The sequence below is a fragment of the Myotis lucifugus genome, unplaced genomic scaffold, assembly GCF_000147115.1.
Source record: "Myotis lucifugus unplaced genomic scaffold, Myoluc2.0 scaffold_144, whole genome shotgun sequence".
In the NCBI taxonomy this organism is placed as follows: domain Eukaryota; kingdom Metazoa; phylum Chordata; class Mammalia; order Chiroptera; family Vespertilionidae; genus Myotis; species Myotis lucifugus.
Window position 1 is genome coordinate 319,990 of NW_005871192.1, and position 17,083 is coordinate 337,072.

At 39.2% G+C, this 17,083-nt stretch overlaps 1 protein-coding gene and 1 non-coding gene across 3 annotated transcripts in view; both read left to right on the forward strand.

Moving 5' to 3' along the window:
- The window catches only part of HAUS6 (HAUS augmin like complex subunit 6), a 40,984-nt gene that overhangs the window by 15,964 nt on the left and 7,937 nt on the right, over nucleotides 1–17,083 (forward strand). For both annotated transcript variants that reach the window (XM_023758916.1, XM_006094803.3), the window contains exons 8-12: nucleotides 2,834–3,004; nucleotides 6,302–6,495; nucleotides 8,181–8,307; nucleotides 13,444–13,546; nucleotides 15,372–15,453. In XM_023758916.1, coding sequence (XP_023614684.1) covers nucleotides 2,834–3,004; nucleotides 6,302–6,495; nucleotides 8,181–8,307; nucleotides 13,444–13,546; nucleotides 15,372–15,453 — 677 coding nt within the window. The remainder of the gene's footprint in view (nucleotides 1–2,833; nucleotides 3,005–6,301; nucleotides 6,496–8,180; nucleotides 8,308–13,443; nucleotides 13,547–15,371; nucleotides 15,454–17,083) is intronic.
- LOC111827231 lies at nucleotides 5,856–5,984 on the forward strand. The gene has a single exon (XR_002830730.1). It is a non-coding gene; the product is annotated as a small nucleolar RNA SNORA42/SNORA80 family (small nucleolar RNA).

Here is a 17,083-nt window from a genome sequence, read left to right on the forward strand (position 1 = left end):
CGGGACCCTTCAGTCCGCAGGCCGACGCTCTATCCACTGAGCCAAACCGGCTTCGGCTATACATAATTATTAATAACGAATGACAATATTCGCTGATGACTGATTACTATAATCGTGTTGCATTCCTTTCCCTTATGCGCCCTACATTCGGGCTCACCATTTCTCTCCACTAATACTAGCAGCAAATATTTTAGCAGCCGATTGCCTCGTCATTACTCTTTTTTTTAAAATATATATATATATATTTTAAAATATATTTTATTGATTTTTTACAGAGAGGAAGGGAGAGGGATAGAGAGTTAGAAACATTGATCAGCTGCCTCCTGCACACTCCCCACTGGGTATGTGCCTGCAACCAAGTTACATGCCCTTGATCAGAATCGAACCCGGGACCCTTGACTCCGCAGGCCGACGCTCTATCCACTGAGCCAAACCGGTCAGGGCTCGTCATTACTCTTGTACTGACTTGTTTGGTGTAAGCAACAGGAAATATTTTGCTTTCAGAGAACAAGAAAAATAGGTTTATTTGCGTTACGCTTATTTGTGCAGTTGTTCAGTGTCTGGTAAGTTAATGTTCAAGAAAAAATTATTAATTTTTATTAAAATGTTCTATTTTATGTTAACGATTACTCATTTATTTCAGCCCTTTGTATTCAGCATGTCTCTATTGAAATAAACCTACGTTTTTATGAAAATTGGAGCTTTTGTTTTTTTGCGGCCCACATAAACTTAAACCTTGTTTATTTGGCCCGTGTTAGCCTTTGAGTTTGACGTGCTTGCTTTAGAGGTTGACTTTGATGTGGGGTAGGAGTGTTTTCTTAGGCTTCTGTGTTCAGATGACATCTGTCTTCAAGATCGTTGTTCTGATTCTGTGGCCATCATGCTTCTTTGGGTATTAATTTGGCTGCTCAGGCACTTTGTCCCTGGAAAAGGTGAGTGCCATCCTCAGGAAATAATTGTTCATTTAGTGAGTAATTGATCATCTGCCATTTGCTATGCTTTCTTCTAGATATTACAGCTGCTATAGGAATGACAAAAACAGGCAAAGTCACTTTTCTCATGGAGCTTCCAGTTTAGTGCATGTGAATATTCTTATTGAACGCAGCATCTTTTTAAAAAACACACACATATATTTTTTATTGATTTCAGAGAGGAAGGGAGAGGGAGAGAAATAGAAACATCAATGATGAGAGATAGTCATTGATTGGCTGCCTCCTGCATGCCCCCTACTGGGGATCAAGCCAGCAACCTGGGCATGTGCCCTTAACTGGAATCGAACCTGGGACCCTTGAGTCCGCAGGCCTATGCTCTATCCACTGAGCCAAAGCGGTCAGGGCAATGTGTAGTATTCTTGTTTTTAAAGAAGCATGGTTGCTCTAGCCAATTTGGCTCAGAGGATAGAGCGTCTGGCTGCGGACTGAAGGGTCCCAGGTTCGATTTTGGTCAAGGGCACATGCTCGGGTTGCGGGTTCGATCCCCAGTGCGGGGCGTGCAGGAGGCAGCCGATCAATGATTCTCTCATCATTGATGTTTCTACCTGTCTTTCCCTCTCCGTTCCTCTCTGAAAATCAATAAAAATATATTTTAAAAAAAGCATGGTTTTCAAACCTTTTAACTTTTTGAAACTTGAATGACTTATGATTAATGTGTAGTATTCTTTTTTTTTTTAAAATATTTTATTGATTTTTTACAGAGAGGAAGGGAGAGGGATAGAGAGTCAGACCGATGAGAGAGAAACATCAATCAGCTGCCTCCCGCACATCTCCTACTGGGGATGTGCCTGCAACCAAGGTACATGCCCTTGACCGGAATCGAACCTGGGACCCTTGAGTCCGCAGGCCTATGCTCTATCCACTGAGCCAAAGCGGTCAGGGCAATGTGTAGTATTCTTGTTTTTGTTTTCTCATGAAAATATTTTATTATTTCTTCCTGAAAAATCTTCCTTAGATTGCTAGCATGTCAGAGTACAGGAAATACTACTTGCATCTTGGTAGTATAAGGCTTCTTAGATTTGTTTTGAAAATCATAGTGGGCTAGATTCTCCTGAGAAATTCTTTAGTTTTAAAGCCCTGCTGGAGATTATTATTATTATTAAACTTTATTAGTTTGCCAAAATACTTGAATTTACCTCAAGAAAAGATACCAGCTACATGCTGTATTGCATGCATCTTGGGATTTTAGGATTGTAATAAAACAAGTAAACCATTAAAACAGCTTCAGAGATATTTAGAGTGTTTATTGACAACCCTTTGAGAATGTTAAAAAGAATAAATAGAAGAAACTAATTTAATTAGGGGATCAGATTTTTAAATAATTTTATTAATTTTACTTTGTTGAATTTTTGGGGCATTTTGCCTGAAATATGTCCATGTTGAATTCCCTCTTCCTCTTCTTTGAGATGCTTGGCGATAATGGTTAGTAAACATTTTCTGGTTTACAATTTATAAGAGTCTTAAACCTCTTGTTCTTGAAAAACGATGACAATTTAAGGGTCAGCATAAAAAAATACAACTCCAAGATATCTAAATATATATTCATTACAAAATGCAATCTTTTCTAAAAGCTGTGTGCACATAACTTATTAAAGTTCTATAAGTATTTTCCTATGTAAATAAAAAAATCCCCATTGGAAATACTACCAGTGATTTTAGACTATTAAAAATACAGTTTTTTTAAAAAAGTAAAATATAGTTAGCTAATTTCCTCACCAGAAGCCATTCCAGGAATACTTCATTTGTTCTTAGGAGTAAGCGTAAAGTTGTGTTTTACATTTCTTTCATGTATGTACAGATTACATGTAGACTTTATATGTTTTGTTTGTCTGTTTTCAAAGGTTCGGTCTTTGTGGGCTTCAGTGAATGAAACTCTCCTGTTTTTGGAAGAAGAGAGAGAAATTGTTAGTTCAGTCCTCAGTCTCGCTGACCAGTATACTTTAGATGGAACTAACGTTGCTATTGATGTTCCAAGGCTCTTACTTGACAAAATTGAGAAACAAATGTGTCAGGTAAGCATTTGATATTAAAGAAGCTTTTGAGATGACTCCCTTCATGCAGTTATTTTATATAGTACATGTTTTCCTTACAGTGTTTTCCAAATTTATTTTTGAGTATATCTAGTAAAACTTTTATACACAGGGGTTCTGATAAAGCTGTGTATCTTTTTATTGATTATTTTTTATTTTATTTATTTTTTGTTAATCCTCACTTGAGGATATTTTTCCATTGATTTTTTAGGGAGTGGAAGAAAGGGGGAGAGACAGAGAGAAACATTGATGTGAGAGACACATTGATTGGTTGCTCCCCACCTGCACTCTGACCAGGGCCAAGGATTGAGCCTGTAACCTAAGTATGTGCTCTTGACCTGAATTGAACCTGGGACCCTGCAATCCACAGGCCAACACTCTATCCACTGAGCCAAACCAATTAAGGCAAGGCTGTGTGTCTTTATATCCATCAACTTTTATTAATTGTCCCTACCTTGTATGGTGTTATATCATATATAGTGTAGAGAGTAGGAAGTTATTTAGGAAGATGATATGGTACTTTTAGTTCTTCATAAATTCTCTAATAGAACAACAATGATCTCCTGATTGCTAAATTAAAAAGGCTCTATCTTAAAAAGTCTTCTTAAAAAGGCTCTATCCTCTCTGCTTTCTCTTTCATCTTGATGCTATTAATATTTCAGAGTGTTTTCTTCCTTTAGCTTTTGTGACTTCAATTTCTCTGCTCTCCTCTGATTTTTCAGTTTGCTGTTCTCAGTATTTTCACTGATTCCTTTTTCTCTGCTTGACTTTTACATGAAAGTGCTCCCATGGTTCCTTTAATGTCCTTCTTTCTTTCCCACATTATAAATTCATGTATATTTTCTTAACCAATTCTATGGCTTTATCAGCTTCCTATATATTAATACTAGTGGCCTGGTGCATAAAATTCTTGCATGGGGGTGTGTGTCCCTTAGCCTGGCCTCCATCTCCAATCTGGGACTCCTCAGGGGATGTCCAACTGCCGGCAGTTGGACATTCCTCTCGCAATCCAGGACCGCTGGCTCCTAACCACTCACCTACCTGCCTGCCTGATCACCCCTAACCACTCTGCCTGCCGGCCTGATCAACTCCAACTGCCCCCCTCCCCTTCTGGCCTGAGCACCCCTAGCTGCCCACCCCTGCTGGACTGATTGCCCCCAACTGCCCTCCCCTGCTGGCCTGATTGCCTCTAATCGCCTCTGACTCGGCCCTGCCACCATGGCTTTGTCTGGAAGGACGTCCAGAAGATTTCCAGAACGTCTCCCAGTCTAATTAGCATATTATTCTTTTATAGAGGCCTGGTGCATGGGTGGGGGCTGGCTGGTCTGCCCTGAAGGGGGTCCTGGATCAGGTTGGGGTCCCCTTGGGGTGTGGGGCCAGCCTGGGCGAGGGGCCTGGGGTGGTTTGCAGGCCAGCCACGCCCCCATCGGGGTGAGGATCCCTGCTGGGGGGCATGGCTGGCCTGGATGAGGGGCTGAGGGCTGTTTGGGGGCAGTTTGCAGGCTGGCCAAGCCCCAGGCTTTGTCCGGAAGGATGTCCGGAAGGTCTCCAGCAGGTCTGGTCTAATTAGCATATTACTCTTTTATTAGTATAGATTCTCAAATTGGTATTTCCAGCCTCTCTCCTTTAACCCAGGCTACATCAAATTATTTCCACTTGCTCTTTGGCTGAGTGGCTCGGTTGGAGCATAGTCCATCCCGTACACCAAAAGGTGGCAGATTCAATTTATGGTCAGGCTGCATATCTAGGTTGTGGGTTTGATCCCTGGTGGGTGGGTACAGGAGGCAACCAATTGATGTTTCCCCCCTTCTCCTCTCTCTCAAATCAATGAACATAATCCTTGGGTGAGGATTTAAAAAAGTTAAAAGAAATTATTTCCACTTGCTTATGAGACACTTCCATCTACTTTAAAAAAAATTAAACTTACAATTTATAATAATTTACTATATGCCAGGTATTGATTATAGTACAGGGGATACAAAGATAAAATATTGTGACCCTGAAGAGCTTTCATAGGTAACATGACAGGCACTTCACATTCAGAGCACATAAAAATGAGGATCTGAGAGTCCTAGAGGGACTAGGCAGGTAATGTGTATAAATGAAGTACACTAATTGTGTGTAATAGGATAAAGTGGGAAGTGATGAGGTCTTTGGAGAAGTAATTTTTATAAATCTTGTTAAATATATTTTTTATTGTTGATAGTATTACAGTATTTCCCACCCCCATCCCCACCCCTTAACCTCCTCCTCCCAGCCAGTACCCCCCCCCAACCCCCCCGTAGGTCTTCACTACCCTATTGCCCATGTCCATGGGCTATGTATATAAGTTTTTTGGTTTCTCTCTTCTCATCCCCCCAACCCTACATTGAGAATGTCAGTCTGTTCTATGCCTCCGTGCTTTGGGTAGAGAAATAGTAATTTTTATGTGAAATCTATGATTAAAAATATTGGCAACTAATTAAAATGATTTTTTTCTTGTTAATTCTCCCCCAAGGATATTTTTCCATTGATTTTTAGGGAGAGTGGAAAAGAGAGGGAATGACAGAGAGAAACATGGAAGTGAGAGAAACACATCGATTGGTTGCCTCTTGCACAAGCCCTGAACAGAGCCAGGGAGAAAGGAGCCTGCAACCAAGGTACATGCCCTTGACTGAAATAAAACCTGGGACCCTTTGGCCCGCAGGCCGATGCTCTATCCACTGAGCCATACAGGCTAGGGCCAAATGATTTTAAAACACTGGAACTATGTAGGTCAAAAATCATGTCTAAGTTTGGATTTAGCCTGTAGGTACCATCAATTTGCAGCTTTTGTTAAAACATGATTTATCATACATGGGTTTGGATTTATGGCAGGCCCATCCCCTTGGGTCTTTCATAGTGCCCCATGCCAGAGCAAACTGGCTTGAACCATTGCCTGGCCTCAGCCGATAGGCTGCAGGAACAAAACAAGACATGAATTCATAATCTTTCTCCAATTCTGCTCTTTTTTCCTTAATCTTTATTTTGCTTTCATTTATTTGCATTTCTTTTATTCCAGTTTTCAACTTTTTACATAACAAAACTGTAGTATGGCATGTTAATTGTTCCACAACAGTTTTCTTTGGACCAAAATTATTTACATAGTGTTATTTTGGGGTAGACATTTAACTTTTTTTTTTTTATTCTTTAAGGTAACCTTTTATTATAATAGTAAAACATATAAGTATGTTTATATAGTAGTTTATTATGTTAAGAACTTATAGTTTACTACTTTTTTCCCCCCCTTTGAACCCTTAGTTGCACATAGGAAATGTTTATGAGGCTGGGAAATTGAACCTGTTGACAGTTATTCAGTTATTAAATGAAGTCTTGAAAATAATGAAATATGAATGTTGTCAGGCTGACCAAGCAAAACTGACAATAGACCTTCGCTTCCTTGAAAAAGAGGCCAAATTACAGAGAGAAAGATTATTGGATCTGCAGCATATGAGGTACACTAGTAAGATTCTCTGTTATTTTATTGGGTGAGGAGTAGAATGGTTTTAATAAATTCTCAGCACAACTCATGTAGTTTAACAACTCTTTAGCTTTGGCAAACAAGTGTGAACATTTTACTACTACTCAAAAACCTGTCATTAGCTTTCAGAGAGACACATGAAGTAGAAAGGAAAATTAATGTAATTTTTTTTATGTCTGGAATATATTATTTGCTGTGAGTGATAATTCTTTATGAAATAATTTTAACTTTTCTATTGCTTTTCTTTTGTGGGATCTACTAATAAAACTAGGCTTCAGGCCCTAGCTGGTTTGGCTCAGTGGATAGGCCTGCGGACTGAAGGGTCCCAGGTTCGATTCCAGTCCAGGGCACATGCCCAGGTTGCGGGCTCGATCCCCAGTAAGGTGTGTGTAGGAGGCAGCCAGTCGGTGATTCTCTCTCATCATTGATGTTTCTATCTCTCCGTCTCCCTTCCTTCCTGAAATCAATTTTTTAAAAAAAGGATCTAGAGAAATTAAATTAAAAAACAAAACAAAACTAGGGCTCAGAAAAGTTTTTTATTTGAGCAGAGTGACTGAGAGGTATGGGCTGTCTTTAGGCATGGACAGGACAGATAAGGGGAGTAGAATTTTGATTTGAGTTCAGAACCAGGAAATAAATTGTATTTTATTTTTTTATTGATATGTTTTTGCCTGGCCATTGTGGCTCAATGGTTGAGTGCTGACCTATGAACCAGGAGGTCATCTTTCAATTCCTGGTCAGGGCACATGCCCAGATTGCGGGTTCAATCCCTAGTAGGGGGTGTGTGGGAGACAGCTGATCAATGATTCTCTCTCTTCATTGATGTTTCTCTCTCCTCTCTTTCTCTCTCTCTGAAATGAAGGGAGAAGGAGAGGGAGAGGGAGAGAGAGAGAGAAACATGGGTGTGAGAGAGAAACATCGATCAGTTGCCTTCTGTACACACCCAGACTGGGGATTGATCCCACAACCTCTGCATGTGTCCTGACCAGGAATGGAACCAGTGACCTTTCAGTGCATGGGACTATGCTCAACCAACTGAGCCACACTACCCAAGGCTGAAAAAAATTGTATTTTAAAGATAAATGGAGTAATAGGTGTATTATTGCTTTCTTTTTTATTTATTTGTTTTGTTTTTATTTTATTTTTTAAAATCTTTATTTTTGAAAGTATTACATAGGTCCTCCTCCCCTGCCCCTTCAATAACTTCTTTTGGCCTGCTCCTGCCCTCCTCCCATCCCAGGCCCTCACCACCCCATTGTCTGTGTCCATATTTATTTTTAGATAGAGAGGGAGAGGAAAAGAGAGATAGAAACATTGATGAGAGATAGAAACATCGATCGGCTGCCCCTAACAGTTACTCAGTTATTAAATGGAGTCTTCAATGGATCCTACAACCCAGGCATGTGCCCTGACTGGAAATCGAACTCAGAACCTCTTCGTCCATGGGATGATGCTCTATCCACTGAGCCACTCCAGTTGTTTTCTAGTCTTAAAAGGAATAAAGGTATTTTAGGTTCTGAGAGTTTATTATGAGAGTTTATTCAACTTATATGTGCTGTATTGACTTTATTTCTTTCCTTTTTCTACAAACTTCTTAAATTTTACTCAATAATTTTATTATATATTCGTGTTTTGAATAATTATTTTATGCTATTATAGGCATAAATTAGAAGAAGATCTTACAACTATAACACATTCTATTGTTGAAAAACAAGGAAAATGGCATAAAAAGTGGAAAGAATTTCTTGGATTGTCTCCTTTTAATCTAATTAAAGGTTGGACTCCAGTAAGTAATATTGACTTGCCTTTTGCCTTTTTCAGTTTTTTTTGTTTTTTTGTTTTTGTTTTCTTTTTTTTTTTTATTCTTTTTAAAAAAATATTATAATAAGTATTACAAAGGGTATTACATATGTGTCCTTCCCCCACCCCCCGCCCTTGACAATCCCCTGCCCTCCCTTACCCCCCAGTGTCTTATGTCCATTAGTTATGCTTATATGCATGCATACAAGTCCTTCGGTTGATCTCTTACTCCCCTCCCTTCTGCCCCCCAACCCTCTCTGGCCTTCCCACTGCAGTTTGACAATCAGTTTGAGGCAGCTCTGCCTCTGTATCTATTATTGTTCAAAAGTTTGTGATGGTCTTTATTATCCATGAATGAGTGAGATCATGTGGTATTATTCCTTCATTGACTGGCTTATTTCACTTAGCATAATGCTCTCCAGTTCCATCCATGCTGTTGCAAATGGTAAGAGTTCCTTCTTTTTTACAGCAGCATAGTATTCCATCGTGTAGATGTACCACAGTTTTCTAATCCATTCATCTACTGATGGGCACTTAGGCTGTTTCCAGATCTTAGCTATGGTGAATTGTGCTGCTATGAACATATGGGTGCACATATCCTTTCTGATTGGTGTTTCTGGTTTCTTGGGATATATTCCTAGAAGTGGGATCACAGGGTCAAATGGGAGTTCCATTTCCAGCTTTTTGAGGAAACTCCATACTGTCTTCCATAGTGGCTGCACCAGTCTGCATTCCCACCAGCAGTGCACAAGTGTTCCTTTTTCTCCACATCCTCTCCAGCACTTGTCGTTTGTTGATTTGTTGATGATAGCCATTCTGACAGGTGTGAGATGGTACCTCATTGTTGTTTGGATTTGCATCTCTCGGATGATTAGCGACTTTGAGCATGTTTTCATATGTCTCTTGGCTTTCTGAATGTCCTCTTTTGAAAGGTGTCTATTTAGATCCTTTGCCCATTTTTTGATTGGATTGTTTATCTTCTTTTTGTTAAGTTGTATGAGTTCCCTATAAATTTTGGAGATTAGGCCCTTATCAGATATGACGTTGGTAAATATGTTTTCCCACGCAGTGGGTTTTCTTGTTGTTTTGTTGATGGTTTCTTTTGCTGTGCAGAAGCTTTTTATTTTGATGTAGTCCCATTTGTTCATTTTCTCTTTAGTTTCAACTGCCCTAGGAGCTGTATCAGTGAAGAAATTGCTTTGGCATATGTCTGAGATTTTGTTGCCTTTGTATTCTTCTAGAATTTTTATGGTTTCCTGTCGTACATTTAAGTCCTTTATCCATTTTGAGTTTATTCTTGTGTATGGTGTAAGTTGGTGGTCTAGTTTCATTTTCTTGCATATATCTGTCCAATTTTCCCAACACCATTTATTGAAGAGACTATCTTGGCTCCATTGTATGTTCTTGCCTCCTTTGTCAAATATTAATTGAGCATATTGGTTCGGGCTAATTTCTGGACTCTCTATTCTATTCCACTGATCTATATGTCTGTTCTTGTGCCAGTACCAGGCAGTTTTGAGAACAGTGGCTTTGTAATACAGCTTGATATCTGGCATTGAGATCCCACCTACTTTGTTCTTTCTCAGGATCGCTGCAGCTATTCGGGGTCTTTTTTTATTCCAGATGAATTTTTGGAGAGTTCGTTCTAGATCTTTGAAGTAGGCCATTGGTATTTTAATGGGACGTGCGTTGAATTTATAGATTGCTTTGGGTAGTATGGACATTTTGATGATGCTGATTCTACCAATCCAAGAACATGGTATGTTCTTCCATCTCTTTATGTCTTCCTCTATCTCTTTTTTCAACGTCCTGTAGTTTTCTGAGTAGAGGTCTTTTACCTCTTTAGTTAAGTTTATTCCTAGGTATATTAATTTTTTTGGTGCGATGGTAAATGGGATTGTTTTTATAATCAGTTTTTGTTATTTGTTTGTTTGTTTTCTTTATTGATTAAGGTATTACATATGTGTCCTTACCCCCTTATTGCCCCCCCACCCATCCCACTCATGCCCTCACCCCCCTGGTGTCTGTGTCCATTGGTTAGGCTTATATGCATGCATACAAGTCCTTTGGTTGATCTCTCCCCCTTCCTCCCACCCTCCCCTACCTTCCATCTGAGGTTTGATGGTCTGATAGATGCTTCTCTATCTCTGGATCTGTTTTTGTTCATCAGTTTATGTTGTTCATTATATTCCACAAATGAATGAGATCATGTGATATTTATCTTTCTCTGACTGGCTTATTTCGCTTAGCATAATGCTCTCCAGTTCCATCCATGCTGTTGTAAATGGTAAGAATTCCTTCTCTTTTATAGCGGCGTAGTACTCCATTGTGTAGATGTACCACCGTTTTTTAATCGACTCATCTGTTGATGGGCACTTAGGCTGTTTCCTAATCTTAGCTGTGGTAAATTGTGCTGCTATGAACATAGGGGTGCATATATTCTTTCTGATTGGTGTTTCTAGTTTCTTGGGATATATTCCTAGAAGTGGGATCACTGGGTCAAATGGGAGTTCCATTTTTAGTTTTTTGAGGAAACTCCGTACTGTTCTCCACAGTGACTGCACCAGTCTGCATTCCCACCAGCAGTGCATGAGGGTCCCTTTTTCTCTGCATCCTTGCCAGCACTTGTTGTTTGTTGATTTGTTGATGATAGCCATTCTGACAGGTGTGAGATGGTACTGCATTGTTGTTTTGATTTGCATCTCTTGGATGGTTACTGACTTTGAGCATGTTTTCATATGTCTCTTGGCCTTCCTTATGTCCTCTTTCGAAAAGTATCTAAGTCCATTGCCCATTTTTTGATTGGGTTGTTTATCTTCCTTTTGTTAAGTTGTATGAGTTCCCTGTAAATGTTGGAGATTAAACTCTTATTAGTGATAACATTGGCAAATATGTTCTTCCATGCATTGGGCTTTCTTGTTGTTTTGTTGATGTTTTCTTTTGCTGTGTTTTGTTTTGTTTTTAATTTTTCTGTTATAGTTGGCATACAGTATATTAGTTTCAGGTATACACATAGTGTTTATACATTTATATGACCTATGAGGTGATCACCTTGATAAATCTCGTACCTATCTGACACTGCACATAGTTATTATAATATTATTGACTGTATTCTCTATGATGTCTTTTATATCCCCATGACAATTTTGTAACTACCAATTTGTAATTCTTAATTTCTTCCCCTTTTTCACCCATCCCTCCAACTCCCCCTCCCATCTGGTTACCATCAAACTGTTCTCTGTATCTATGAGTTTGTTTCTGTTTTGTTTGTTCATTTGGTTTTTAGATACCACATGTAAGTGAAATCATATGGCATTTATCTTTTTCTATCTGACTTACTTCACTTAGCACAGTACCCTTTAGGTCCATCCATGTTGTTACAGATGTCAAGATTTCATTCTTTTTTATGGCTGAGTCATATATGCACTACTTTTTTTTTTAAATTGATTTCAGAAAGGAAGGGAGAGGGAGAGAGATAGATAGAAACATCAATGATGAGAATCATTGATCAGCATCATCCTGCACGCCCCCTATTGGGGATTTAGCCCACAACCAGGGCATGTGCCCTTGACCAGAATCGAACCTGGGACTTTTCAGTCTACAAGCTGGCGCTCTATCCACTAAGCCAGCGGTTCTCAACCTGTGGGTCGCGACCCCTTTGGCGGTCGAACGACCCTTTCACAGGGGTCGCCTAAGACCATCCTGCATATCAGATATTTACATTACGATTCATAACAGTAGCAACATTACAGTTATGAAGTAGCAACGAAAATAATTTTATGGTTGGGTCACAACCTGAGGAACTGTATTTAAAGGGCCAGAAGGTTGAGAACCACTGCACTAAGCCAAACTGGCTAGTGCTGCTCTACTTTCCATTCACCTATTGATGGACACTTAAGTTGCTTCCGTATCTTGGCTATTGTAAGTAAAGCTGCAGTGAACATATGGATACATCTGTCTTTTTGAATTAGTGTTTTGGGCTTCTTTGGACAAATACCCAGATGTGTTTTGTTATGGACTTTCTTTTATTTTTTATTTATTTATTTTTTAAATATATTTTTATTAGTTTCAGAGAGGAAGGAAGAGGGAGAGAGAGAGAGAGAAACATCAGGGATGAGAGAGTCATTGATTGGCTGCCTCCTGCATGCCCCCCACTGGGGATCAAGCCCGCAACCTGGGCATGTGCCCTTGAGCGGAATCGAATCTGGGACCCTTTAGTCCGCAGGTCGACGCTCTATCCACTGAGCAAAACCGGCTAGGGCTATAGCCTTTGTTTTAAAGTCTATTTTGTCTTGTATAAGTATTGATACCTCAGCTGTTTTGTTTTTGTTTTTATTTTCATGAAGTATCTTTTCCATCCCTTTACTTTCAGTCTGTGTGTGTCTTTCTATCTGAAGTGAGTCTCTTGTAGGCAGCATAGGTAAGGGTCTTTTTTTTCTTATCCATTCAACTGCCCTATGTCTTTTGATTGGAGTATTTAACCCATTTACGTTTAAAGTACTTATTGATAGATATGTAGTTATTGTCATTTTATTATTCATAGTCTTTTTTTTTTCTCTCAAAAAAAACTCTTAAACATTTCTTGTAATACTGGTTTGGAAGTGATGAACTCCTTTATCCTTTTCTTGTCTGGGATTGACTTGCCTTTTGGAGAGTAGTTTAATATAAGGCAATCTCTTGATTTATCATGTTACAGAATGACTTAGAAATGCTGTGTGTGTTTATGTTTGTCATTTTGCATTTGCTCCTAAAGATCAAATGTTTTGTTTTTGTAATTCTTCTAAATACATATTAGAGTATTAATAAAGTGGCTTTTGTGATTTATAGTTACTATTTTTAGAATTAGAGAATTGTATTAAAAAATGAGATGTTCCTCTTGATGTTACAAGTACTATTACATTTGAGATATAGCTGAAGGCAAAGTAGTGTCCTTGTTCCTAATATAGTACTCCTTGTTTTTTTATTTTTTTAGTACTCCTTGTTTTAAAAATAATTATAGGATAATTTATATGCATAGTAATTCTGTCTTTGTTGGAATCAACCAGTCATAGATTAACTTAATATTGTTGTGTGGTAGTGAGTAAAATGTGTATATTTCAAATTATGAATTCTCTGTTTTAAGGCTGTGGATCTTTTACCACCTATGTCTCCTCTTTCATTTGATCCTGCCTCAGAAGAAGTATATGCAAGAAGTATTCTTTTGCAGTATCCTGCTTCGCTTCCAGGTTGGTTATTTTTTCTCTTTTAAATTTCCCTCTCAATATTTCTCACTATGATAACTGTTCCAAGCTGAAGTGACAACACAATGCCTATAATTGTGTTCTAACTACTCAGCCTCCAGTGTTCTATCTATTCCATATTACAAATGGCTCTCAGTGGTCTTTCTGTGGTGTAAATATGATCCTTTTCATCTCCTGGTGTAATACACATCAGTAGCTTCCTATCATCCATCACCTTTAGGAAAAAAATAAAGAACAAAGTTCCAGATGCTTTTTATAAAAAAAAAATATTTTTATTGATTTCAGAGAGGAAGGGAGAGGGAGAGAGAGATAGAAACATCAATGATGAGAGAGAATCAGTGATCGTTGCCTCCTGCATTCCCTCTACTGGGAATTGAGCGTGCAACCAGGGCATGTGCCCTTGACTGGAAATGAACCTGGGACCCTTCAGTCTGCAGGCCAATGCTCTATCCACTGAGCCAAACCAGCTAGGGCAAGCATGTCAAACTCAAAGGCTAACACGGGCCAAATAAATGAGGCATGTGGCCCATGGGCCACAAGTTTGACATGCTTGGGCTAGGGCTCTAGATGCTTTTTTACTTAGCAACTTTTACCTTACAAACTTTGTTATATACCACAACAAATGTATTTCAACAGTGTCTACCTCCATCAGATGTTGTTTATAGTTGTGCATAATCATTTTAGTTTATGGTTGTCTGGTAAGTTTGTGGTATATTTGTATTTGTGCTCATTTTTGGAATAATATATAAATCTCAGTAATTTCATTATAATTAGCTGCAAAAGCATAGAGATTGAAAGTGTTATAAGTTGGTATACTATTATGATGAATTAAAAGGAAAACTTTACATAGTGTACATTGGTTTCTTATATAGTAACTAGAAGCCTGGTGCATGAAATTCGTGCACTGGGGGGGGGGGGGGGGCGCGCTCTCAGCCCAGTCTGCACCCTGTCTAATCTGGAACCCCTCGAGGGATCGGGTTTAAACAGGCAGTCAGACATCCCTCTCACAATCCAGGACTGCTGGCTCCCAACTGCTTGCATGGCTGATTGCCCCTAACCGCTTCTGCCTGCCAGCCTGATTACCCCTAACCACTCCCCTACCGTCCCAGTCGCCCCCAACTGCCCTCCCCTACTGGTTCAGTTGCCCCCAACAGCCCTCCCCTGCTGGCCTGGTCACCCACAACTGCCTTCCCCTACTGGCCTGATCGCCCACAACTGCCCTCCCCTGCAGGCCATCTTGTGGCCACATGGGGGCGGCCATCTTGTGTGTTGGAGTGATGGTCAATTTGCATATTACCTCTTTATTATATACTAGAAGCCCGTTGCACGAAGATTCGCACAATAGGCCTTCCTTCCCCTGGCTGCTGGCACCGGTTTTCCTCCGGCACCTGGGACCCAGGCCTTTGGTCTGGCCGCAGCGAGGCTTGGCTTCTCCACTGTGGTTACAGTGGAGAAGCCAAGCCTCTTCAGTCTTCAGTCTTCAGTCTTTGGTCTTCACTCCAGCCAAAGCCTTCAGTCTTCGCTCCGCGCCTGCGTATGCAAATTAACTACCATCTTTGTTGGGTTAATTTGCATAGTCACTCTGATTGGCTGGCGGGCGTAGTGGAGTGACACCAATTTGCATGTTTCTCTTATTAGTGTACATGATACTTGGGATACGTGTATAATAGTCTTTCAGAATCTAACGTGTTGAAAGAAGAGGAGCCCCTGGAATATCATCCTCTGTCATCTAGCAATGGCTTTCCTTAAAATTTAAAAACATATTAGAATGGAAAAATCTAAAGAGTAATTAATTTTTCTGTTCTTTTAGATACACCTAAACAGCATAACCGGGAAAATGATTGTAGAAGAGCTAGTGATGTACTGGGAACTGTATATGATCTAACCAACAGGTAAAACAAAATTGATTTTCATATTGATTTTCTTCCCCCTTTGTTAATAATAGTCCCATCTTTAGCCAGTTTCCAAGCTTTTTTAATGTGGGAGAGTCCATAATTTTCTTCTCTTAGACAGTATTTTTCCACTGCGAGTCTATATTTTCAGGAAAGATTCAACATTTCTGATACATGGGCATATTTTTTTCTTTTTTATAAAAATGTTGGGATTCATGGGAATCTTCTCATTTTTTATGAAAAACACATATATGGAGATAATCTAATGCAAGTTTGGGAATTTGAATTCTTGTTGTTTCTGTCTGTGAACTTCTTTGAAATCACCATAGCTTTTGACTAAACCCAAGAGTTTAGGAACCTTTGAGATCATCCACTTTGTAGTTTTCAGCCTGTATTCTGCAGCATCCTCTGGTTCTGTGAATTGAATCTAATTCAGCCTCTTGGCAGTCCCACCTTTCCCACTTAAACCTGAGCAGTTTGCTCTTTTATCTCTATTATATGTTGGGGTTTTTATATGCCATTTGATAAAAAGTTCATTCTTTTAAACAAAGAAAGGCTTCTGGTTCATTTAAATCCCATAATTTAATATATGAAAAACTGAACCTACTTAATTTGTTGTAATTTAAGGCGTATTCTTATATTTTTATTGCCTGTTTTTTTCTGTTACCCCTTTTTGGCCCATAAAACTGATGCCAGATTATATGAGAAAAGAATTTTTTTTTTTTTAAATCCTCACCTGAGGATATTTTTCCATTATTTTTAGAGAGAGTGAAAGGGATGGGGAGAGACAGAGAGAGATACATTGATTGGTTGCCCCCTGCACGTGTCCCAACCAGGGCCAGGGATTGAGCCTGCAACTGAGGTACGTGCCCTTGACCTGAATTGAACCCAGAACCCTTCAATCCACAGGCCACCTCTCTATCTACTGAGCCAAACCAGCTAGGGTTATAAGCAAAATCTTTAAACTAAATGTATGTAATATACTTGGGGAATATATTTGTTTTTTTATTAAAATTAAGCATTATTAAGTAGCAATCAAATACTCCCTTGGGAATAGCCTTTGGAAAGAAATAGTCTTTTTCTTCAAGGAGCTCACCATCTTGTGATGGCATCTTAGTGGCCTTGGTGCATAGATTATTGGCTCTCCATCAGAGCTTTTGGTCATTTTAATGTTGAGTTTTTGGAATAATTAAGATAAAATTGCAGTAGATAGTTAATTTTTTGCCTTTGATATGTAGATTATATTCGGTTTAGGAGAAGCTGAAATGAACAATTTCAGTGATTTTGAATTGTTTGGAAGGAGCATATTTGCTATTTTATAAAATATTGGCAAAGTGTTAATTTTATATTTTTGGCTCTGAACAGAAAGTAAAGCACTGACATTTAAAAAATATATATGTGTGTGTGTATTGATTTCAGAGAGGAAGGGAGAGGAGGAGAGAGAGAGAGAAACATCAATGATAGAGAATCATTGTTTGGCTACCTTCTGCATGCCCCACACTGGGGATCGAGCCTGCAACCTGAGCATATGCCCTGACTGGGAATTGAACCCTGACCTCCTGGTTTATAGGTCTCTGCTCAACCATTGAGCCATGCCAGCCGGGTGCACTGACATGGTTGATGTTGAAAA